The sequence below is a fragment of the Diabrotica undecimpunctata genome, chromosome 5 (genome assembly GCF_040954645.1).
Source record: "Diabrotica undecimpunctata isolate CICGRU chromosome 5, icDiaUnde3, whole genome shotgun sequence".
Taxonomy (NCBI): Eukaryota; Metazoa; Arthropoda; class Insecta; order Coleoptera; family Chrysomelidae; genus Diabrotica; species Diabrotica undecimpunctata.
The window spans coordinates 88,999,179-89,026,408 of NC_092807.1; the positions used below are offsets into that span (position 1 = coordinate 88,999,179).

Genomic DNA, 27,230 nt, shown 5'->3' on the forward strand with positions numbered 1-27,230 from the left:
TTTGTTTAATTTTTTTCTTAAATCCAATATAAATAATATAACTAGCATTAGGTACAAAGGGCTTATGACCAAGTTACAGAGATAAATGTTTCTCTCTTCAAATAAGAAGCATTTTGTGCTTTTATTAATAAATATAGCTAGAGGATCAGAGATATACTTATACTACTGAGTTGCACCAAATGTAGGCAACTTACAAGTCTTCGTTGTATATATCTGTAGCCTGGTTTCAAAGATGGCCACCTCCATTTTTTTGAAAATTCAGATATTGACGGATTCTTGTGTAAAATAACATGGGGAATCCAAATCTAAATAGTTTTGGTGTCAAAAATGGCCAAAACAATGTTAAAACTGCATTTGAATAGTACCCTTGGTTACAAAATCGGCCAGCTCTCAAATATGTTGGTGACAAAAACGGCCATCTCCACAAAGCACCAATCAGATGGCTTCATTCTGCCACGTGACCTCACCCCCTCAGGTGAAACAGAAGACAGTAGTGAACTGAGCTATTCTGGTGTGTTGTGACTGGCGTTGTTTTATTGTTTAGTATTTTAAAGTTTTACTAATATACTAAAAAGAAATTACTGTAATAAACCTGCAGAAATAACATGGAAGGAACTAATGTTAAAGAATCTCCTTTGTTGAAAGGAAGAAAGAAACTACCAAATCCTTCAAATTGGAAAAGACCCAAACAGAAGATTTTGAGGTTAGTATTAAACCATAACCTAACATTAACTAACATAAACTAATAGACAAACTTAAATAACATTCATTTAAAATTACTATTACTTAGGCCTAGGCCTAGTTATTAGAGTGAAAATGGAACAATTTCTAGTAGGCCTAACCTATTCACACTTCACATTATTTTTATTTTTCTTTAACTTATGTTAGAATAAAATAAGTTTCCCTGACATAAAACAGTTTGTATTTTGGTTTTGAATCCAATGTTTGTTTTAGGTACAGTTCAAAGGAATTACCTGATGCTCCTTCATGTGGCCACAGAGGGAAGAAAAATTGCAGTTTATTGAAGGTGCAAGATATAAATAGGTTTCATAGTGCATTTTATTCTGAAAAGACAAAAGCCAGCCAAGATGCTTTCATTCTTAAGTATTGCACAGCAGAACAACCAAAAAGAACCAGACCAGGAGACAGATACATATATACATACTAAAGGCGTAACCTACCAATATTGAATTGAAACAACAGCAGGAAACAGATTAGAGATATGTAGGTACACGTTTATTAATGTATTGGGAATCACAAAACACAGAGTTGAAGGTGTTTTCACAAGATTTAAAAAAGACGGATGTCTCATCCCCGTGGAAACTCGAGGTGGTTATAGGAAGGCTAACATATATCAAAAAAAAAATTATTCTGTAATACATTTTGTAAAGCAGTTTAAAGGCACAGAATCACATTACAGTAGAGTGAGGAGTACTCGTATTTATCTTGATTCCACCCTGTCTATTTCTAAAATGTGGAAGATGTACGAAGAATCCGTTGTTGATGAATTTAAAGTTAAAGAGTCGTTTTTCCGACACATATTCGTAACTAGGTTCAACATTAGCTTTAAAAGGCCTTCGACAGATGTGTGTTCAACCTGACTTCAGTACAAAGAAAAAATTAAAGGTAAAAAAAAAATGAAGCAATATTGCAAACGCTTAAAGCAGAATACACTGTTCACACTACCCGTGCTAAAGGGTTTTTTAACCTTTTGAAAAAAGATGAACCTAATGTTGCTATAATGTCGTACGACATGCAAAAAAATATGCCTCTGCCAAAGCTCCCAGATCAGAGTGTGTACTATTCAAGACAGTTATACTGCTATAATCTGACGATAGTTTCTGGATGTTCTACTGGAACCGAAGCTTTACGCAAAGAAAATGTATCAATTTACTCTTGGGTCGAATACGAAATGAAAAAGTCTTCGAATGAAATAGTCTCTGCAGTATTTGAAGAACTTGAGTGCAGATCTAAATCTGGTTACTTTGAAGGAAAAGACACCTTAATGATGGTAGCTGATGGGTGTCCAGGCCAAAACAAGAATACTATTGTATTAAGGATGTGCATTTCTTGGCTGCACAGGACTAGAACTTCAATCACTACAGTGGAGCTTGTGTTTCCTGTTACCGGTCACTCATATATGCCTAGTGATAGAATTTTTGGTGGCATAGAACGAAGTTTAAAGAAAAGAGATACAATTGTGCAGCTTGAAGAGTATCATTCAGAATTTAGTAAGCATGGGACAGTCAAACTTTTAGGAAAAGACTGGACCAACCAAGATTGGAAGTCAGAAGCTAAAAACTGTGTTAAAGACCCAAAAAATCTTCATTTCAAAATTTCACAAGTCAAAAAGTTAATTCTGACCAAGAAACAAATGTCAGTAACTGTCAGTGGCGAACAAAACTATAGTTTCCCAATTATTTCAAGTTTGAGTGTCATGAGACCAGGGAAAAAAGTGTGGAATATAAACCCAACTGAACTTACGCTTGGAGTCAAAGTGAATGCGTTAAAAATTAAAGACGTGCAGGTTTTATTACAAAAACATTATGGTGAAAAATGGAGTGAAATGGAAAATGTGAAATGGTATCACGAAGTGATAAACAATAATGAAATGATGCCTGCAAATCCACTTCCTGAATGTGAGTGCTTAAATAATGCAGACTGTGATGAAGTCATGGAAGTCAACCAAGTTGTAGTGGACTTTTGATTCAGAATTATTGTAAGATTCAGATATTGTCTACCGATCAAGCAGGTATCTAAAGAACTTTTGTAGTTAGTGTATTGATCGGGTTTTTAAATTTTATTGACAAATATTGTATTAGCCCAATAAATTAATATTTGTAACACATATTTCAACTTTTTTTATTTTTTCCAAAAAAATCTTCAGTATATTACTGCTGACTTAAGATATCAGCGACACCATCAGCAATATTTTTGATGACAAAAACGTCTATCTCCACATGTTGGTTACAAACACGGCCAACTCCATATTTCAACGTTAAATATCCTTTTAACTACAGTAAAAAGCATAAATATTATTATTCCAAGATGCTCTGGAAATCATTATTAATCAACAAAAAAAAAATTCAACTGTACCCATTGTGTGGAAGTAGTTTAAACAGTTTTTTACCTATACTGAAAATTTTGCTAAATGGAGTTGGCCATCTTTGAAACCAGGCTACAGATATACAGTGTGTCAATTTTAAAACTTACAATGGGCTATATCTCACGAACAAAAGCTGATATCGAAAAATGCTTGAAACCGTTTCTGGGATAATAAGGGGGAACTAAAATAACATGAAAGAGAACTAACCCCCTACTTGTGATACATCATTGAAAGGATTACAAAAAATGCTATCCAATGGTATAAATAATAATTATACAGGGTGAAGGAATAATTGTGACACTTTGGCTTGAATGGAAAATTTAATGAGGTTTGTGTTGAACTTTGTTATTTTGTTTGTTTGAACTTTTGTATTTGTTAAAAATGTCAAAATTGCTTCTGCTGCCGAGTGTACCTCGCCAGTATGGGTTATAGCAACACACACTTGACACGTAGATTTAGTTTACATTAAAAATCACATCCAGACATCAGCTGTACCCTATCGTAGCTAACTTAACTTTGTATCAAACGATCAATAAAAATCTGTTAAGGAATTCTTAAAAAAATCTGTGATCTCGTCCTTTGCGCATCTCAGAAACAAAATGAAACTTATGAAATGAAAATGGTATTATTATGAGGTCATTAAATGATACTCGAAAGATTTAAACTGGTTTTGTAACTTTTATTACTCTCTAAATTGTAAAAAAATGTAATAAACTGATCTAAAATTTCATAATAAAACAAAAAGATAACCTAAACTATTATTATCGGCTTACGTTAGCCAGAAATTATTTAAGTAGCAATATACAGTTCGCACAAATGTTACAATATGTTCAGCGATACACAATTTTAGCGCTGCTATTCAAGAAAAAGGAAAGTAAAAATAAAATATGGCCTATTAACACGTTAACAGACGTGTTTTTCTTTGAAACATTTATAACCTCCTCTTTGAAACCATTTTATTAAACATATGAATGATTTTTTATTAATTTAAACATCTACGTTGCCCTCTGAATCTTCACTGAAGTGGATATCGCTAGTCATTGAGAATAAGGTGTAGCGGGGAGGTTTCTTCCAGACGGCGCTGGAAGTTCTCTTCAATTTCTTGGGGTCTATTTTTTCAAAAATGTCAATCAGATCAGGACTGTGTGTTTGACAGCAGAACAGTGTGTTTTTAATTTTCTCTCCTGCTTTTAATTGAACGTATAACTGTCTCTTCAATACGTCGTCTGAAAAAAATAATTTGTTGTATTGAAAAAACATTCCAATAAGTTTTAAGTAAAATTCTTATACTTAAAAATATAAACTATACATATACCTATAAATATCATCTAGGAAAGAAATATGAATTACCATATTTGAATCATATTTTGTTCTTGAAACGATACTACCAAAGTATGCTGAAATTTGCTTGCAAGCTACGGTTATCAAAGTCAGTATGAGGTCTTACGAACTAACAGTCACAGCAGTCTACTGTCCACCTCGATAAAACTTAAAGAAAGAAGACTTCAAAAATTTCTTCGAAACTAGGACATACATTTATTGCAGGGGGAGACTTCGACAGCAAACATATATTATTTGGATCTCGTCTTACAACAACTAAGGGCAGAGAACTAGTAAGCCTAATACATGAAAACAACTACCACTCTTTGTCAACAGGGTCTCCTACATACTGGCCAACGGATCCAAACAAACCACCTGATCTGCTGGATCTATTTATTCCTTAGGGCATCTCTCCTGGTTACATGGAGATTATGCCGAACTATGATCTCTCATCTGACCACTCCCCAATTATAGCAACCAAAAATACCGCAGCAAATAAGAGGAAATTTAGTCTACAAGTAAGCCTCAAAACAACAAGAGAGATAGAAGAAACATTAACGGCTTTAAACAACACTCATAGAGGCCGTACAAAATGCTACACCTGCGAACAATACAGGTAGCAAAGCCAGCCATCCCAGCTGAAATTAAAAAGCTGGTAGCTCAAAAAAGGACAGCTAGGGCCTTCTTCTTCTTCAAGTGCCATCTCCGCGGCGGAGGTCGGCAATCATCATAGCTATTCGAACTTTTGAGACGGCTGCTCTGAAAAGTTCATTTGATGTACATCCGTACCACTCTCTCAGGTTGCGCAGCCATGACATTCTACGCCTCCCTATGCTTCTCTTTCCTTGGATCTTTCCCTGCATGATCAGTTGGAGCAAGGTGTATTTCTCTCCACGTGTAATATGTCCGAGATATTCCAATTTTTTTGTTTTTATTGAATTTAAAATTTCCATTTCTTTGTTCATCCTTCTCAGAACCTCTTTGTTTGTGACGTGTTCTGTCCATGATATTTTCAGAATTCTTCTGTACACCCACAGCTCAAATGATTCCAGTTTTTTCGTTGATGTAGCATTCAAGGTCCAAGATTCCATTCCATAAAATAAGGTCGAAAAAACATAGCACCTCGCCAACCTAACTCTTAGTTCCAGTTTTAAATCCCTGGTACATAGAACTCTTCTCATTTTGTTGAAATTTGCTCTAGCCTTTTCTATTCTTATTTTTATCTCCTGATTGTAATCATTTGTGGAGTTAATCATTGTTCCCAGGTATGCATATTTGTCCACTTGTTCGACGTTGGTTTCGTTTATTAGAAGACTCTCGTTATTTCTTTGAGTTTTCGATATTCTCATAAATTTCGTCTTCTTGACATTCATTGTTAGACCATACTCTTTTCCATACTCTGCTATTCTGGTCACAGCTAGGGCCAAATGGCACCAAACCCATGCCCCAGCAGACAAGACTACATTAAACAGGCTAAACAATCAACTAAAATTTAAACTTAAAGAGGCACAAGAACTGTCATTTACAAACTACATACCAAATCTAAACCGGTACGATAACTCAATATGGAAACCGATCAAAAACTCCAAAAAAACCTAAGACTCCGGTACCTCCAATTAGAAACGAACAGGGACCAACACTACAGTGGGCCAGAAGTGATGAAGAAAAAACAACGCTATTTGCCGAGCACCTAGCTCAAGTATTTACTCCCAACCACGACGCTCCAGATATTGAAATTGAAAGAGTCATAAATAACATTCTAGAGAACATACCAGTAATCAGACCACTAACCAAAAATGAAGTTCAACAAGAAATCCAATATTTAAACATTAGAAAAGCTCCTGGGCTGGACAAAATAACACCCAAGATGATGAAGAAACTACCAGATAAAGGAATCATACTGATTACTCTCATCTTCAATGCTATTCTACGATTAAACTACCGGCCAAAGCTCTTTAAAACCGCTGAAATAATACTAATCCCAAAAGCAGGAAAAAATTCAAACGAGGTTTCATCATATAGGCCAATAAGCCTACTACCAGTCGTATCCAAAATACTTGAAAGATTACGGTTACAAAAAATTAACTCAGGCCCTAATACGGAGGAATGGATACCCAACCACCAATTTGGCTTTAGAAAAAAACACTCGACAATACAGCAGGTTCATAGAATAGTACACACCATAAATTCTGCAAAGGAAAGCAAACACTACTGCACGGCTGCTTTTCTAGATGTTAGTCAAGCCTTTGATAAGGTTTGGCCCACAGGCCGGATTTCCAAAATCAAGAAATATTTACCCATCACGTACCTGAAACTGTTAAAATTCTATCGGAGTGGGAGAGAATTCCGAACAAGAGCGAATGAAAGTAATTCCAATAATTTTCCTATAAAATCTGGTATTTCACAGGGCAGCGTTCTTGGATCAATATTATGTGCTATACACAGCAGATCTACCCTCCACTAATGAAACCATCACTGGCACGTTTGCAGATGATGCTGTCATCCTTGCAGCCGACGAAAATCCAATTGTAGCATCTAACATTCTACAGATACAACTGAATGAAATCGAGACATGGTCTTACAAGTGGAGAATTAAAATGAATGAAACAAAATCAGGCCAAGTGACTTTGACCTTGAGAATAGACCCGTGTCCCCCAGTTTCACTAAACAATATCCAACTTCCCCAATCCTGTAACACCAAATACCTAGGAATACATCTTGACTCAAAACTCACCTGGAAAGAACATATTCTTAAGAAGCGGAAACAAATTGACCCAAGAATGAAAGATCTAAACTGATTAGTAGGCAGGAAATCGAAACTAAGCCTTGAAAACAAAATCCTTGTATACAAAACCGTCATAAAACCTATCTGGACGTATGGAATCCAACTCTGGGAAAATTACTCCGAACGATAGCTGATGCACCTTGGTATGTGTCAAACCTAACACTTAATGAAGACCTAAGAATCCCGTTCGTACAGGATGTAATCACTAAATACAGCACGAAGCACCATGAAGCACTGGAATCACATGGTAACCCCTTACTCCAACCTCTGCTAGAACACCAAGCCAATAGGAGACTCAAAAAGAACTGGCCAGCTGACCTGAAAAACGGTTAAAGTGGTCTTGTTACTGGAAAAACCTCACCACGCCAATAGGAGCCCCTTGCTCCGCAGCCAGCAAATTAGCTTATAGAACTTGATTTGTGTTTTGATTGCTAAAGATTGTGTCATAATAATAATAATAATAAAAAGAATTCACCTTCAAATACCGGGTGCAATTAATATCGAAACTGAAGATATCCCTATTAACCGGGGGCTTTTCCAGGGGGACTCGTTGAGTCCACTTTGGTTTTGCCTAGCAATGAACCCACTATCTCAGCTGCTGAACTCTACTGACTCAGGTTTTAGCATCAAAAATAACAACACTGTTATAGCGAAGCTTAATCATCTGTTGTATATGGATGATTTAAAATTAATGGCTTCCACTCGAAACCGCCTAGATGAGATGCTAAAAACTGTAGAAAATTTCTCAAATGATATCAGTATGAATTTTGGACTAGACAAGTGCCGTATACTAAATATAGTCAGAGGAAAGGTTCAGCCCGGAGGTTTCGATATGCAAGATGGCCAAAACATCAAGGCAATGGGTGAAAATGATATGTACAAATATCTCGGAGTAAAACAAGCGCGGAAAATTGACCATAAACAAATGAAAACTGAACTAACTTCGGAGTTCGTGCGAAGAGTAAGACAACTAAATCGGTCATATCTTAATAGTAAAAATTTGTTTAAGGCATTAAATACGTACGCCTGTTCCGCGCTGAGCTACTCATTTGGTATTATAAAGTGGTCAAAAACGGATATAGAGGGTCTTCAGCGGAAAGTAAGAACACTTCTCACAAAGGCGCAAAAACATCATCCACGCAGTGCAGTAGAGAGAACAACATTACCGCGTTATCAAGGGGGAAGAGGACTTATGGATATAGGTGAGCAATTGGATAAACAAATTGCTAATTTAAGAACTTATTTTCAGGTACAGGCTGAGACATCTACTTTACATCGAGCAATTTGCGCAGTAGATGATACGACGCCGCTTAAACTGAGGGAACAAGAAATGCGCATAAACCATTTGACTAAGCAAGACAAAATGCGCACCTGGATGAGTAAACCTCTGCATGGGCGACATCTTAATGAGATCAGCCAAGAATATGTCGACAATACAGCGTCGAACTATTGGTTATTGGTCGAACTATCAGGAAAGGTGTTTCCCGAGACTGAGGGTTTCCTACTTGCCATTCAGGATCAGGTTATTCCAACTAAAAATTACCTGAAATATATTGTTAAAGATCCTCAAGTCCAAAATGACAAATGCCGATATGGATGCCAAGCCCAAGAAACCATCCAACATCTTACCGGTGGCTGCCAGGCATTTGTCGGTACTGATTATAAAGAACGTCATGACTCAGTAGGAAAGATTATTCACCAAGAACTAGCTGACAAACTGGGACTTCTCCTAACCGACCATCTTTCTTATTATCAATGCGTCCCTGATAGAATGCTTGAAAATGACACCTACAAGCTATACTGGGACCGCACTGTGCTTACAGACCAACCAGTGGCCCATAATAGACCCGATCTCATACTAGTTAATAAAATTACTAGGCAAACAACACTTATTGATGTGGCGATACCCAACACCAATAATTTACGTGTTAAATACAACGAAAAGATCGCCAAGTGCAGAGATCTAGAAATACAAATCAGGAGACAATGGAGAATGGAAAGTACCCAGACGATACCTATTATTCTTTCTACCACTGGAGTCATCCCGAAGAGCCTCCTAGAAAACATAAAAAGCTGGGTCTAAATGAACATCTATATAAGATTATGCAGAAAGCTGTGTTACTTTCGACGTCCAGATGCGTACGAAAATTTTTGGGAGATACACCGACATACCAAGTCACCTAGGACTCGATAACATGGAAAGAGTCCCACCAGAGCTCAATCCTTTTGATACCGTAGGTGTCTGGGATGAGTGAATTTTCCCCTTAGAGGGAGTGTGAGCCGTATGGCTAAATCTGGAGATAAAAGAATTGTATTATTTATACTTGATTTAAAATATTTTTAGGTTTGATACTTATGTGACTTTCCAGATTTATTAATTTTGGCGTAACAGGAAAAATTTACATATACATGCTTTTCTATTTAAAATCATACTTTTTTTGTTTTAATTGGAGCAACATTGGTAACACATTTTAAGAAAATAATTTACGTAATTTAAAATTTTAAAGCATAATACGGTCCTGTTGATATCCGAGAATACTTGTTCTTCACAAAATTTTGAAAAAATGAATTTTGTTATTTTCGGTTTAAATTATCTAGCCGAATTCCGAGTCTACTATACAGAGACGTAATGTTAATTATTAATAAAGAAATATATTTTGGCGATATGTTACAAGGCTGTAACACTTACCTCTGCACCATTTTGGTTTAATATACTTTTTATTCTGATATTCTTCGTCATCTGAATCATAACAGTCATCTGTCGGAAGAAGTGGGGCTCTCGTCGTCATGTAAATAGGTTTGTAATCGTTTTGGTCCCTTTTCGTTTTTCCTTTATCAAGATTTCTTTCGTTTTCCATAGCTTTTTCCTCCCTACGAAAAAGATTTAATATATAGGTCATCAAATATAGTAAAATGTCTTTCTTAGATGACGACAGCTACAAAACGGACAATTTACACGTAACAACGAATGTTCATAACCAAAATTCCTTATTTATTTTTCAAACAATTAAAAAAACTTCTTATGGGTCAAATACACACGAATTAAAAATGTTTGGAAAGGTTTTTACAACCCCTTCCTATTGTAACGTCAGAGCTTAGGTAGTCCATTTATTGTGTTTCAAAATACTCAATTTTACGGTCTTAAACTGAAAATGAGAATTGTGCAGCTCGCACATTTAAATAAATATTTTTAATAGTTTTTTGTTATACATACGCTGACTGTGATTCCTTGGCTACTTTAGCTTTATGCTTAGCCAACAGGCGTTTTTTCTCAGCTTCTTCTTTAATTTTCTGCAACTTTTCTTCCTTTTCCGCCACTGCCTGTTTATATTTCTCTTCTTTTGCTTTTTGAATCTCCAATTGCTTTTCCCGTTCCTTTTGAATTATCTCGCGTTGTTGCTGTGCCTAAAAATATATTAAATAGGTGAAATATAGTCAGAAGTAGTCAAAAATGTTTACCTTTAACTGTTTTTCCTCCCTTTTTCGTCTTTTCTCTTCAGCTTGAGCCAGAAGCAGAGCTTCCTTCTTTAACTGTGCTTCTTTCTCTTTTTCTTGTCTTCTTTTCTCTAACTCACGGTACTCCGCCTGTGAAGCTTTTAGCGCGCTCAAAGATTTCATCGATACACTGGTGTCCTTAGTCACAGAATTAGAAGAAACGAGTCTATTTATCTTCAGGGACGTACTAGTAGTTTTTGGCATAAATTTATTCGTGAATGGTGTATACTGTTTACTTTTTACTGGATCGCTGTTCGAATCTTGCATTATTGGAATTTTCGACACACTTTCCCTAAAAAGATTTATAATTAGTGTGCAGTTAATTATCCATAAGTAACGACTTTTTTCTATCAATTTTGTGGTATCATTCCCATATGGAATTACAATAGGTATTTTTAAGATATACTTACAAAATGTTTGATGAGCTTCCAAGCTTTTCAAATGCTTCCACTTTCTTTTTAATAGAAGTTTTATCGTACGGGCTAAAAATTTCCTTTATTTGTCCTTTCTTAGATGGTGGCGGAGTTCTATAATTTTCTAATTCATGTTTATCTAAAACATTAGAAGATATTTAAATAAGATAACGAAACAACGTTGTGCAATACCAAGTTATAAAATATTTGAACACTTCAATTAGAGTCCTTAAGCAGGTGAATTACTTCACATAGCTTCACAGCTTGAAGTCAAAATGCGGCCTAGAAGTCAAAAGAGGGCGAAAACAGTGGACAATCTCAATTTCCAAACATCTACAGGAATCGAAGGAGACCGACTCGAAGGACCAATGTATAATTCGAATGCCCTATGTCCGAATTTCTCCGCCAATGTGAAATAATACGCAGTTTAAGGTTGCGGAGTAAATGATTTAATGCTAACTAAAAATAAGTACCTCCATTCTTTGCGATTTTGTGCTCTTTGTTGCAAAGAATGGAGGAGTTTAAGGGAGGCCTACGTCATGGACGTGATAAATGAAGGCTGGATGATGATGATGATGATGATGGTGATGATGATGAAAAATAAGTACCCTTAACGCAACTTCAAAATGATTAAACGTATTGACTAAGGAAATATTCTGATCGACTATGTACACAAAAGAGTTCAACCCTCATTTATAACTCACTACATGAGGAGCTGCAACAGTTCGTAAAGTTTGTCCAGGGCAATTGTTCCCCACATACGTTGAACAAGTCTTTTTAGATCAGGTAACAAATCAGTCCTTTCTTAGAAGCCTAGATTTGTTGGACTGGATATACAAAAGGTCTTAATGGTCGCAGTGTCGAAAGATCTTCGAGGCCAGTCAACTCCTTTAAAATTGAAAATACAGATTCTTTTATTTTTCCTAAAGGAAAATTTATTTATTTATTTTTTATTTACTTAATACACGGGATAACCCCATTAACAGTTTAAATTACAATATACAATATCACACGATTCAAAACTTGAAATTATATCATTTAATAGCCACATGTATCTATCCAATGGATTGTGAATACCATAGGTTGTTCTGTGGAAAGGAATATTGAAAACATTGTGGTAACGTAGAGCTTGATGGGGAACATTAACGTTAATCTGGCTTAACTAGTTTGGACAATCAATAAATACATGTATGATCTTATATATAAATATAGCTCCTGACATATCACGACGGTTCTTGAGTGAGGGTAAAGATAATTGTTGTTCGATACGGAAATAATCATGATTTTCAATAGTAGTGTGGACATGGTAAGCACAATATCTCAAAAATTTATGCTGGACTCTTTCTATGGTATCAATATTGTTCTGAAAATAGGGTGAACACATTGTGTTATGTACAAGATTTAATTATTAAAATTGTGCTCGATATTTGCCTTTAATTTTTCAAAGTTCATTTATTCGAGCATTCAACCTTATATCAATCAAATAAATAAATGCTTTTAGGCCAGCAGGTGTCAAAACTGATATCAGAACAGAGTTAATTTACTCTTTGAACAACCAACTAAAAAATAAAGTTCATATAATTAATCATTTATGCATAAACTTTGATCCTTAAAGCACTTTTTTCATCTAACGTATAAGTAATAAACAAAAGAAAACAAAGTAACAACAAACTAACCTGCGGTCTGCTTAACAACTTTAGGCTTTTCAACTACCATAGTTGCATTCATGACAGGAGCTTCTTCTTTAACGGCTCCTTCAGGAACTTCAGACGGATCGAAATTAGAAACGGCATCTTCATAATCGGTCAAAGCACTCTTATTTTCATCTTTGTCTGACGACGATGAAGATTTTGATCTTTTTCCTCCGACCTAAAAGCATAACTCTTTATTATAAAAATTTTAAGACAAAATGTAAAATGTGTACAGCTAGTTTCAAGTGTTGTGGCGAGCAGTTCCACGAAATATATTATCGCGTAGATAATAGACACATCTATGCAGTGGCGTTGCAATATTAAACCATTTGAGAAGAATATTTTATACAGTAATCCCTCTTCAACCGCGTGGGTTGCGTTCCGAAGAGAAAGGCGCGGTTGGTAAAACCGTGGTTGGCGAGGGATCCGCGATCCAAAGAAAAATATGAAATATAATCCCAATTAGGATATGTATATCCCTTTCAAGACGAGCGCACACGATCGTGCACTATATTTCAATAAATTCCTGCCTCTTGTCTAATCAACTTTGCGGGCCCAGAACGGTAGCGAACGATACTGCACAAGTCTGTTTATGATTTAAACACGGACGTGTGACTAAGACGGTATTTAGTGTTGGTTGGCCTTTCTGATAAGATGTCGGTGTATTTTGTTGAAGAGACTGGTAAACGTAAGTATTAAGTATTTTATTATATATTCGACATTTCACTTGAATTTTGCTTTTAATGTTTTGTTTAATTAATAAAGTAATTGGATGAACAATATTTTTGGCATTATTGACTTTATATAGGGAACATAACCTCTCAAAAATGTGTTCGCACGAACGTGACGTTCCGACTCACTCATCTTTCGGTGTCTTACTGTTTAATGTCATGAAATAATATTTTTTCGCTTTAAATTAAAATATTAATATTTTTTTGCTTTTAGGAACGGAACTATCGAGTGAGTTGGTGCTTCAGCTGATTGGGGATGGCAACGATTCTGAAATTGAAGAAGTAGAAGATGACGAGGGTGATCAAGAAGATGACGAGGGTGATCAAGAAGACTCGTTTCTGTCGTTGATGCATGTTGATGAGCCTGAGATACCTCCAAGTTTAGACCCATCGTCTGCAACTGCTACTGAAAAGTCTACAAAAAGCCTAGACAGTCGCTAAAGAATCTGGAAGTAAATGCCATACAACCAGAAGGAACACTGTTATCCAGAGCGACCGCCACCAGCGGTTAGGTCTTTTTGGCTATTTTGAAGACTATTTTGACGAAAAATTTTTTGAGCATGCCGCAGTTTGTACAAATAATTATTATATGCGAAAAATATATGCGTTTTATAAGCAGGTTTTTCAGCTATTTTATGTCAAAATTTTATCGGAGCTATTTTTAAGTTAAAAAATAGAAAAATGTCACGAATTCTGGCGGTTAGCGTCGTTTTTGGTGGAAGAGAATTGTTTTTCGACGCAAATCAGGGCATTTTTTCTAACATCAAGTAACGAATGTCAATATTTCTTTTCGCATCCCATTCTTTCGCATCCTATGTTTCATCAACAATCATATTTCGGTGAAAAATTATTCAAATTGCATTTTAATTGACATAAGAGCCTACAACCTACGTCGCATGTGTCCACTTTTAGCTGACAATAAGCAAAGACGGCACATACCGCAGGGATAGCGCGAATAGTTCGTGTATGCTTACTTGATATGTTTATAGAATCTGCCTACCCTCAAAATGCCCAGATCTCCATTAAGGTTACTTTGCTTTAGATGCCAAGTCCGTGTTACCCTAACGGAACGTTCTAAATCGACCCTTATTACATGTATAGATATGCAGATTAGGAAGGTCCAGCGTTACCTCCAAGACTGCAGTAAAGCCTATATATTGTGACATTTACTCACAAAACAAAAAAGAAGAAATCAGACAAAGGGAGGAATCATCATAGTCTGGTCTAAAATGATATATTCTCAGTAGATTTGTAGATTACTAGATCCATTTCCATATTTAAATAAATTAACAGAAATTACATAAAATTTAGATAACAAAGAATCAAAAATATAATTCCCAATTATATCTGACTGATTGACCAAAATTTGATCCAACTGATCGCTTCAACCGAGGACAAAAGACAGCCCGACCAAAATTAATTACTTGTATTCGAAACCTTGACCTTGACAGACTCAAAATAGATTCTCCAGTTAGTGAAATTTAATACAGGCCTTATAGCTATGCAACTCATTATTCATATATTCATTGATGTATATCACATTGCACCCGTGATGCCTACACAAGCGAGTCCAAGCACCTTCTGCACTTGACATCCAATAATAAGTATGATTGCAACCCAATGGGAACCCAATATAATAGCTGGGTAAAGAGTAGGTCCGAAACAAGGGGAACAAAACAGGTTTACCGATATAAACCAGAAGGTACGGGAGTCAGCGAAAGGTTACTAAAGAGATAGTGGGTTGAGTTTACCGAAAGTACAAGCTGAATATAGCCGCAAATGTCAACCATGAAATAAAATATTTCGGTTTGGCAGTGTTGGGATGTTTTTATAATGCATATGTTGTATGCTTCAAATATAAAGAGACACAGCTTTTAAAAAGTATATTTTGATTATACTATTTTACGAATTCTACAATTTTTAATTTATATGAAACAATAACGAGTAAATATTTGTCCCTTTCTATTGCCATAAAAAATTTCTAATAATTAACTGCAAGTATCTCCAAAGAAACAAATATTTACTCATTCTTCTTTTATATAAATCAAAAATTGCAGAATTCATAAAACAATATTCAAAATATACTTTTCTAAATATTTATCTCTTTATATTTGAAGCATACAGCATATACATTATAAAATCATGCCAACACTGATAAACCGAAATTTTTTGTTCCATGTTTGACATTTGCGGCTATAATCAGCTCGTACTTTCGGTAAACTCAACCAGATAGTGTATAGTAAACGAAGAAAAAACAAAATATGCAAATAACAATACCAAGTAAAAATGTTCTCACTTTAATTCTCTAAAAATAAAACTAAAAATATAAAAATCACTAACCTTCTTCTCTGTTTCCTCATTGTTCCTCTTGTTCTTTCTTGTCTTGGGACGAGGAGCTTCAACTGCAACTTCCTCGATTTTCTTTTCCTCTTGTACTTGTTTCTTTTGTCTCGTTTTCGTCCTTGTACTTCTTGTTTCGGTGGCAGCTTCTGCAGCTAAAGCAGCAGTTTCTTTTTTAGTCTGTTTCCTTTCATTGTCAGGTTCCTTATCTTCTGTTATGTCAATCATTGTTACTGTTGTATTTTGAATCATTACGTCCGAAGGTTTACCATTGCAGATCTTAAAATATAAAGAAAGGATACTAGAGATGGAAACAGTATCAATTAAAATGATTTTTGGAGTCTTAAAATCTCTTCTTCTAAAGAAACTGAAATAATTGGCAATGGGAAATTTATATTGAATGGAAATTTTAATCCTTTCTAAGGAACTTATTTTAAGGAATTTATTATAAAGAAGTAGAAAATATTTTATAAATTATGTTATTACATATGTATGTACATTCCCCTGCACAACGACTTCAAAAGGTTCTTTCAAAAGATCAAACAAATGAAATCGGACTGATTACATTGAAAAACCTTAATAATAACCATACAGAGAGCCTAACTGAAACTATTAGAGAGCTGTTAAAGACTCATTTTCCTGGTTCTCAACAAATACTAGATGAACCGCAAAGTATCCAGCTAGTAGAGGCTTCCAGTTGCCTCAACAGATCCAGCCGGCAACTAGCGGAAAAAATCTTTACAAAAAACAAAATCGAATTGGCCATTAAAAGCTTCAAATCTTTTAAATTCTCCAGTAAGGACGAAATATTTTCCGCTTCACTCCAAAAAGGCTTCATGCAAATACAGCCGCAACTACAGTGGATTTTTATAGCAAGCCTTGTGTTATGTCACATTCCAAAAGGTGGTGTTTATACGAAAGACGGGAAAACGTTCTACAAACGAACCAAAGTCTTATCGCCCCATATGTCTCTCCTCCTTTCTCCTAAAACCAATGGATTGCATAAGAAGCGAAACCACTTCACAAACATTAATTTGCCTGCCAGACAACCAAATCCAGTATAAATTCTCTGAACTCACTAGTCAAAAGTATTGAAAAGATAATAGTGGCAAAAGAAATGGCTCTGCACTTTCATTGATATAGTGGGAGATGTAAATACAATTTGCAGGCTCCAATTATGAATGGCATCACATTAGACTATTCCAAAGAAGTAAAATATCTGGGGGTATCGCTAGATCAAAAACACCTGGAATAGTCATAGTAAAAAAATCTTATCCAGAGCTTTGGTGGCAAGTTGGACCTGCCGCAAGACATTTGGAAAAACTTGGGGACCTAAAACCGAAAATGCACCTCTGGTCATATAAAAGATTATCAGAATCACAGGGATAATGTCAACATGCCCTGCTGCAGCTCTAGAGGCGATGCTGAACCTTGCTCCCTTACAGTTCTTCATAAGGAAGGAGGCAGTAACTACCGCCTTAAAACTACGACAGACACAAATAATGAAACCTAGAGATCTAGTTGGCCACCTAAAAATCTTGGAAGAAATTCTATTGGATTCTAAGGACAGGCTGACAGATGCAATGCCAGTCAAATTCGACATCGAAACACTGTTTGAAGTGGTCATAACAAACCAAAAATTGGGTGAAGTTGAACAGAAACTGAAAAAAGGTTCACTCGTCTGGTATACGGATGGATCTAAGATAGATGAAAGGGTAGGAGTGCGAGTTACTGGGTCCAATTTCAGCCTATCTAAATTTCTTGGAAATGACCCAACTATCTTTTAGGCGGAAATATATACTACACACATTAGTGCCCAAGAATGTCTCAACCGAGACACTCGTAAGGCAAAATTCTTTATTTTATCAGACAGCCAAGCTGCCTTAAAGGCTCTAAAGTCATTTACTTGTGAGTTAAATTAGGTTTGAGACTCTCAATCCCTCAAGAAGCTGGCGAAACGCAACAAACTAACTTTTATGTGGGTGCCAGGTTACAAGGGAATTGCATGAAATGAGGAAGCTGACAGCGTTACAAAAAAAAAGGGTCTAATACCCCATACCAGGGTCCAGAACCCTTCTATTGACTATCGAAAAGCCACATCAGAGAGGAACTCCGGACCTGGGAACTCAATCAACTGAGATTACACTGGTTTAACACACCAGTACAAAGGCTAGCAAAAGGTCCCATAAAAGTGTCGCCTACTGCAACAAACCGCCTTCTCGAAATGAGTAAAAAAGGTATAAAAATGGTCACTGGCCTTCTCACTGGTCACTGCCCTTTGAGATATATCATCTCAAAAAAATGTGCAAATCAGATAGTGAGAACTGTTGTTTGTGTGACACCGAAAAAGAAACAGCAGAATATATATTATGCAACTGCATAGCAATGTTCTGCAAATGACTAAAATTACTAGGAGAGGTCAGCCCAGCGCCCTCTGACATAGGAAACAAATCACCTAGGAAGCCAATCAACTTCATCAGATGTATTGGCATCCTAGAATTCAACTAGGTATGCACAAAAGATCTCTAAAGGTTGAAGCATGGTGAGGCTGCATGGCCTTAACGACCTATACAATCTAATCTAATGTAGGTACTCATTATTGATTTATTAAAATTACTGCAACATTCAAGACAAGAAAAAATTTTAAAAATTTGAAATATGAATAAAACTTAAGATATCTTACACACTCTTTGTTTACTATACCTGAATGACTTTATACTAATATTTAACTGACAAGACAGAAACAGAGTATCAAAAAAGTTTACCTCTGAATATTCAAGAACTTTCTTGGTCTTGGTACGAGTAGATCTTTTGACAGGTTCCACTGGTTCTTCCTTAATTTTCTTTTTCTTAGGTGGCAGCGCTGTAGGTGCTAACATTTCTCCAGGCTGTTCAGGTTGTTCGGTAGTATCATCTATAAAGATAAACACTTATGAGAACATGTGGTGATTAGTATAAGTCAGAAAAATAAACCTTTAACAGATGATGATAAAGAATGTTCCTATGATCAATTTAATAATATTTATTTATTGATAAGAAACGAGACAAACCCACTGTCAAAATTATACAAGAATGCAACATTAAAGAAATATACAATAAAACCTAATATACAAAAAATAACTAAATAACCTAACTTAAATAAATTTTTTACATATAAACAAAAGAAAATCAATCAATAACAAATTGAAATCAATAAAATTATTCAAGAATATTTTATGTACATTCACTGTCAGTCCAATATCACTTTATATTCGTAAGGAAAACCTTTAATTTATTCTCAAAATCAATAACAAATTGCAATCAATTCAATAACAAGTTCAACAACCAAAAAAGTCAACAAAATTAAATAAAAATATTGTGCATGTTCTCTGCCAATTAAAATATTACTTTATATTTTTAAGAAAAAACTTTAATGTATCTTTAAAACTTTTAACTGTCCTACAATCTTTTAATTCATTAGGCAATTCATTGAGTTCTTTGAAACCTCTAAATAAAATATAGATGAATACAATTAATAAGTACACACTTATCCATACAAAACTGTAAAGCTATTTATACATGAGTAAAACATCTATCTTGTGAGGTATCTAATTAGCATGCATGGGAATTCAGATTATATCTCTATTTGAATCATAATTAGTTCTGTGATGAAGAACATGGAAAATTGAATTCTGATGCAGATTTCTGAGCACATATAAGTTCTTTGATAGATTTTTGCTCAGAGAGTCAATACGTTGACCCCATTGATGCTTGGGTCTAGATGTACTCCAAGGAACTTCACACTTGTCACATTTGCGTTTTCAGCCTGGGTATCCCTAAGAGCAAAAACAGCCCTGTTGGTCTTTGCTTCATTAAGCAACAGCCTCTTAACACAGAACCATTCTTTAGTATAAAACAGTGCAGACCTGGATCCCCTAAGGGAGTCCTCAACTGTGTCAGCTGAGAAGGATACTGTGGTGTCATCAGCAAAGAGTGTGTATGTATCGTTTGATTCAATGCTTGTAAGTCATTAATATAATAATATATTAGAAATAGTATGAGTCCAAGGACGGAGCTATGAGGAACACCAATATTAACAACACTCTCCTCTGACAGCCTGTTCAGATTTACTCTGCTAACCTCAATCTCGTTTGTATCATCACCACAACAAACAATTCTGCTCTTATCAATGAAATGTATGTTCTCACTCCAGTCTCTTTTAGAACAAGAGTTATGGAAGAGAGCACCGCACTTTACACATATAATAACACTTAAATTTTTCTACAACATTTAACAGTCGATATTTCAGGAGCGTTGCCAGTTGCCTGTTTACTAGATGACGCCATTTTTCCTTTCTATATAAGATAAATAATATTCATAAGATTAAAATTAAATTCAAATTGAAATATGGTTAACACTGGTTAATTAAAAGCCCTAGGGAACCCTGGAGAGTACATTGATATTAATAAAACATTACTATACAACTGAAAAAAGATATAAGTCAAATAATTTACAATATAAATGCTGTCTATACTTTCTTTAGCTAAATAGTTATGCACTAGCGGACCAACTAACTCGACATCGAGTTTTTTAAATGAAATTTTTATTTTCAAACCAAACCGGAAGTCGACCTCAAAACCGGAATGCAATTTTTAGTTCATCAAATGTCAACATGGATATCATTTAGCAGTTAATTTTGCATGCTGATCACGAATCCGGTGTCAGATTTTCTCTATCTTGACGTTTTATGCGCGTTTCGGGTCACTTCCGGTGTCGGATCGCAACCGGAAGTACATATTTAGATTCGTCTCGACGAGACCTTTCGATCCATATATACATTGTGGGGTCTAAAACTTAAAGTAAATTTTAACTTCCGGTCATCTCAAAACCGGAAGTGAATTTTTGTACCAAAAGTATATCTTGACAATCTCATACGTAATACTAATAATATTCCGAAAAAATATTTTAATTATCTAATATGGTTTTTGAGTAAAGTGGTGGACAAGAAAAGGGCTTAGCGTTTTAGTATATAAGATTAGCACAAAGATCCCTTAGTACCCAAAACACATAACTGATTGCCCAATAAGCTCTAACTTACTTGTTACTGAACTAGGAAGTTTCGGATCTACAGGAATCATTGAAACCTTTTCTTGTTTTATCCTAATTTGTGGTAAGCTTGTAAATGTTGCATCAGCTGGTGTAGCAGTTTTTTGTCTTGTTGTTCTCTTGGGCAAAGCAGATATGGATAGAGTATTTGGCTCCACATTTTCTTTAGACTCTTTGATTGGCTCTTTACCTACAGAAAATTATATCATGTATAATAAGATAATATATTACATAGTTTACTGTGAAAATTGGTATGTGGGGTAGAGAGGGCACTATTTCAATTTTCCTAGATATGGTCAATTTTTTAAAAGTATCACTACACTCATTTGGTAGAAAAATACAGAAATTTTCCTTTAGCTGGTTCTATGTTAAAATATATCATTGAAAAACACAAAAAAGACTGTACACTTGACTCCACAAAAATACATTAAAAAATTTGGTTATGGTATGGGTTTCAAAACGATAGACATATAATACAAGATAGACTAGCTGCTGCAATACAGTTGTATTCCTCCAGTGCAACAGAGAAAACTGACGCAAAGCAGTCCCTACATCTCTATCTAATGGACCTTGTTCATCAACGATGTGACCTCCTCATTGGTCATTAAGGTCATGTGGTTGATAAACCTGGCAAATTAGAAAAAGATGTAGGGACTGCTTTGTGTCAGTTTTCTCTGGTGCACTGGGTGAATGGGCTTGTATTGCAACAATTAGTCTATCTTGTATTATATGTCTATGGTTAGATGACATTTTTGATAGATGTGAAAAGTTTGCAGATATTGCAGATGTCCCCTAACTTCATTTTAAAACTTTGTAATACATTTTGCCTGACTGCTCAGTTCTTCATTATGGTAATTCTATCTTTTAATACCTGAATATTGGGAGGCTTTGTTTTATCAACTTTAATGTGAACTTCCTTTTAACATGACACCAATATCTAGATTTGTCTTTAATCATTTTCTGCAACATGGTTTGGATAAAAATTATTTTTGTTTTTTGTAACAATTTTAGTAGGTATTCATTTTGTTTCTATGTTTACAATGTTTATATTTCCATGTTAGTTCATATGTATTTTAGATTTTATTACATACATGGTTTCTTCATGAACACCTTTTCCTTCATAGTATTCAGAAATAAACACACTCTATCCCACAATTATTGTATATTTTACTAAATTTTAGAAAAGAAATGGTGTCATGAAAATTATTATATTTTTTGGGTTTTTAAACATAAATGAAGTAAGCTACCACGAAAATTAGAGAGAACATCAAGCTCTCCATTAATTGTTAAATAAATATGAAGATTAATAGAAAAGTTGTTTTGGCCAGCAACGCATGCGCATTTCTACTAACGCATGCGCATATTCCAACAATTCCATAATGTTTAATACTTAATTCATAAAATGTTGAAAGTTACCAACTTTGAAGGTCACGTTTTAAGTACTAAATTTGAGGCGTTCAGCGCCAAAGTGACTTAAGAGACAAAAAATATTAAATTGTCTTTTCTATTCTATCGGCTTCTGTGAGAGTTAAATTATGATGCCAAAGTGGTATAAACGACAATTTAAAGCGGGAATATGATAAGTTTAATTGAAAGTTTATTCTCGCAACATTGCCAAAACGTGATCATTTGATGCCAGAGTGACTTAAGCGCCAAACTCTATGTGACTATTGCTTTACAACAGTACCACTGTCTGTAGTGATTTATTAATTCGTTTGTTGTGTTTTATTAGTGAAATGTCAAGTTTTAAGAGTAGGACTGATAAAATCTTAAATATATGTTCTTCAATGTGTAGTTCAGTGATCACTTCTGGTAAGTTTATTTATTAAGCATTATAATGTTATTTTTGACATTGAAGATCTTGGTTATGTGTATGGATTCGTTTTCATAAAGATATTTTTATCAAAGATTTATTTTGTTAAGGTTTAACAGATAAAAAGATATCTTTGATATCTTTGATATACTTTATCAAAATATCTTTGAGGTACATGTTGTATAATCCCATCCAATTTATTAATAATATTTAAAACGAGCCACTACAGTCAAATATACCACTTATTTTTACTCATAGATACACTTGTTTAAATCGAAAACGTCCAAAAAATATACAAGCTTATAGTAATTTGTATTATTAATCATTCGTAAAGCTCTAACAAAATATCCGTTGTGAATTTTTGGATAAAAATAGAATAAACCGCCAAATTGGCACTTAAGCTACTTTCGCATTTTAAAATTTATTTTGTAGTGGTGCATAACACACACTTTGGTAGTTAAGCTACTGTGGCAATGTCTTCTATGCTCAGTTTAATTTGTAGAAACAAGTTTAATAAGATTTATTTTTAGGTAGTTCTGATCATGGAAGCCCTAAAGTTGATAACCAAAAAGAAAATATAAAAAATTTAAACAAAATTGATGAGTTTGAAACCATAAAAACAGATGTTTGTATCGATGGTAGCGATATTTGTCGATATACGGAATTAAATAGTTTATCTGGAAGTAGTGTAATTGAAGAAGCAGTATCTCACGATATTTTATTAATAGACCAGTCAAATAAAAGTTTAGATGGCAGTTTTCAACTTAGTTCCAATATCGGTATTTTAAACAATGAATATTTTCAGTATAATGGTATTGACTTAAATATTCAAGATAATAGTTTCAGTGATGTATTATTGTCTCCTGTAGAGTTACCAAGTAATATTTCTGATATATGCATTGAACTTAATATAGATAAGCAAGATTTAGATCGAAGGCTCATTGATGAAAATAATGATGCAAATAAAGATATAAGCTTCATACCTAAAGAGAATAGTACAATGGCCACGAAATACAAGCCTGCTTCAACATTGGAGGAAAACATCACTAACGAAAATATTAGAGCAATTTTACAAGATCAAACTAATAGTCAACAAGGTATACCAGCAGTATTCGATGAGAAGCTTAATGTTTTAAGTGTTTCTAACGAACAAGTTTTAGACATGGAAAAACAAATATCAAAAAAACGGAAAAGGAATGAAAATGAATGGAAAAAAATATACGTAAGCGTTTAAGAAATAGAGGGGAAGAGTACACATCAGTAAAAGGAAAAACTATTAATGCGAGATCGTATAGATTTTTTATGTGTAAATGTAAATTCAATTGTGAAAACAATTTTTCAGATGAAACAAGAAAACATATCCACAGCAATTTTTATAATTTGAAAAACTGGGAGTTACAAACCATGTATATTCAGTCAGCAGTAAAAGTTTGCGCAGTAGGAAGAAAACGCACAGAAAAAGAAATAAGTAGAAGAGCATATACCCACAAATATTTCTTAAAAAACTCGGAAAATAAGGAAAAAGAAGTATGCAAAAATGTTTTTAAACGCACATTGCATTTAAGTGACCAACGAATAGCCTATGCAATAGCAAAAATATCACCAGACGATAATAGAGGAAGGCATATACCCCATAACAAAACCAAGCCAGAATCTTTAAAACTAATTCAAAATTTTATTCAAAAGTTTCCAGCCTACCAATCTCATTATTCCAGAAAGAAAAATCCGAACAGACTTTATTTATCACCAACATTAAATAAAACAATAATGTATAATATCTATTTAGAGCATTGTAAAGTGCAGGAGCCAGAAATAAAACCTGAAGAGTCATACATATTCAGGAAAGTATTTAATGAAGATTTTAATCTTTATTTCCATCCTCCACAAAAAGATACTTGTAAAACATGTAACACCCTAAAAAATAAAATTGAATACTATGTAAATGAGACTGAAAAAAATAAACTAAAAAATGATTTAAATGACCATCATGTTTTGGCAGAAAGAGCACGACTAGCTCTAAACACAGATCAGTATTACAGCAAATCAGATGACTTTAATACTGTTGTAATTTGTTTCGATTTAATGAAAACACTCCCTACACCAGACTTAGATGTTAACATTGTATACTATAAGAGGCAACTGTGGACCTATTTACTTGGAATACATAATTTAACTACCGAAGAGGTCTTTATGTATTTATGGCATGAAGGTTTAGCTTCTAGAGGACCTGAAGAAATAGCTTCATGTCTATTACACTTTTTCAAACATAATATGGGTGAAAAAGATAATGTAATTATGTATGGTGACCAATGTGCAGGTCAAAATAAAAACATAAAAATGGTCACTTTGATGGACTAAGTAGTAAATAATAAAAACTTTAAACCAAAGAAAATTGAACACAAATTTTTAGTACCTGGTCACTCATACTTGCCCTGTGATCAGGATTTCAGAGTTATTGAGAAATCCAAAAAAAAACTATAAAAATATATTTTTGCCACAAAATTGGTCCAAGGTGGTCACTTCTGCAAGAAAAAAGAACCCATTTGTTGTTGTGGAAATGAGTTCTAACGATTTCATTTTTCAAGCTGAGCTCGCTGGAAGGATTACAAACAGAAAAACGAATATCAAGAAGGAAGCGGTAAACTGGAGAAAAATAATGCATCTCCAAGTTAGCGAAGGAACTGATCTGTTAATGCTATATAAAAATCATTTGAACGATAATATTAACTTTCAGAAAGTAAATTTAAAGAAAAGAAAAGCTCCGACTAGACCAGATACTTTACCTTTGTTATATCCCTGTGGAAGGAAAATTGACGAGAAAAAACTTAAGGATATCAGTGATCTGATGCCTTACATTCCACCTATATCACAAGAATTTTATCGTAATATGACTGGTGTTAATGAAGCAGATGAGTATATTTGGTCAAGCTCTGATGAAGAAAGTATAGACTGACAGTAGGAACAATTATAATTTTGTACTTTTATTTGTATAAAATACATTTTTTAAATACTTTAGCAATATTTTTATTTTTTATATTTTTTGTTGTTGTTTTTACATGGTGTTATTAACAATCATACTAACTTAAGTACATAAAATATCAATATTGAACAATTTAAAGTGTGCCAAACTGACCTATGCACCAAGTCAACTGTTTTCGCTTGAAAATTATTTATTGGTGTGTCTAATCTGTGTTATTTTATTTTGATAATTTTTTTCAACTCATAATATATAATTAAACAGACACTTCTTGCTTAAAATATTTTAATTTTTTTAAATAGTGGAAACATTGATTGTAATGCCAAAGTGACCTATCCACCAGCAGTTTATGCTTTAAGTGCCACATTCATGAATATCAAGATGGGCCAAAGGAGGCTAAGCGCCATTTATTTCAATAAATAAATATATATAAAGTGTTTTGATCCAGTTAACCATAAAAGTTAATAGTTTTTTATCAATATGATATTTAACAGAATAATTTTCATAGGTAATTTCTAAAATTCTAACATGAACGTAATGTAGGCTTATCTTTGATCACCATTTTCCAACATTTTGTCGTTTGGTAGTTAAGCTACTTTGGCGCTGAACGCCTCATTTATGTTTTATGTATTATCACCGTATTATGGATGCTTTTAAATGGGTACATTTATTTATTAACTTTCAACATTATGCTTATATAATAAGTTTATGGTTAAAGACTAAAATTATGTTTATGTCCGTTTATAAATCCGGCTTAAACAGTGATAAATACTGTCTCTCACCATCAACATTCAGATACAGAAATAAATGTTTGGTCACATACCTTCTCCTTTTAATCTTTCCATTTCTTTTTTTAAATAGGAAATATCTCCCGTTTCAGCATATTTTACAAAGTTATGTAGTCGCGTCGTTATTTCCTAAAAAGCATAAAAATAGACCCATAAGACTTTTTTAAACATTGTAAAAAAACAACTTACTTCATTAATTTCAACCCATGCTGAATCAATTTTACTAGTTAACTTTTTATTTTCTTCTATAAATATTTCTTGCAGAGAAGACATTTTAGATTAAGGGGCAAAACGTCTATATTATCAAAATAAATTATAACTTGAATAAATTAAAACATCAACTAAAGCGAACAGCAAGTAAACCATAATCTGCGCTGCGGCTCTGCACGAAATGACAAATGACATGAATTGATGATAGTAATGGTAATGTCCTCTATAGTCTATGATGTTAGGTATCTATGTCTTCATTACAATGATTAGGCATTTTTTGCTTTTTTCGGCATCGAATTTTATTCCGTCTTTTCAAGGAACACCCTGCACCCTTTAATCGCCCATTACAATCACTTACAATTTCGTATGATCCATTCTTCTTATCGATTCCACTGTACATCAAGTCAAATCACCTTTACTTAACGTAACGAATGGTAACGATTTGGTAACGAATTGCCAAAAGACCAGCCAGAGCC

General features: G+C 34.2%; 1 protein-coding gene across 2 annotated transcripts; it reads right to left on the reverse strand.

Annotated features, from left to right (window-relative positions):
• Positions 1–3,850: 3,850 nt before the first annotated feature.
• Positions 3,851–27,229, reverse strand: LOC140441446 (uncharacterized). Of its 2 annotated transcripts, none has more exons than XM_072532177.1 (11): positions 26,734–27,229; positions 26,580–26,673; positions 20,959–21,156; positions 18,647–18,795; positions 15,882–16,160; positions 12,796–12,988; positions 11,117–11,258; positions 10,671–10,998; positions 10,426–10,616; positions 9,901–10,082; positions 3,851–4,332 (listed from the first exon to the last, which is right to left on the reverse strand). In XM_072532177.1, exons 1-11 carry the CDS (start codon positions 26,815–26,817, stop codon positions 4,094–4,096), a joined length of 2,079 nt encoding a protein of 692 aa, XP_072388278.1. In that variant the 5' UTR covers positions 26,818–27,229; the 3' UTR covers positions 3,851–4,093. The 2 variants fall into 2 exon arrangements, with proteins under 2 accessions (XP_072388278.1, XP_072388279.1); XM_072532178.1 differs by lacking the exon at positions 3,851–4,332 and adding an exon at positions 7,857–7,942.
• Position 27,230: the final 1 nt, after the last annotated feature.

Excerpts from the sequence above, each read along its gene's own strand:
- LOC140441446 (XM_072532177.1), bottom strand. The coding sequence starts at position 26,817 with ATGTCTTCTCTGCAAGAAATATTTATAGAAGAAAATAAAAAGTTAACT. Across the intron at positions 16,161-18,646 it reads AAGTTCTTGAATATTCAGAG|ATCTGCAATGGTAAACCTTC; the intron begins GTAAACTTTTTT and ends TTATATTTTAAG. Across the intron at positions 10,083-10,425 it reads GCCAAGGAATCACAGTCAGC|GGAGGAAAAAGCTATGGAAA; the intron begins GTATGTATAACA and ends TCTTTTTCGTAG.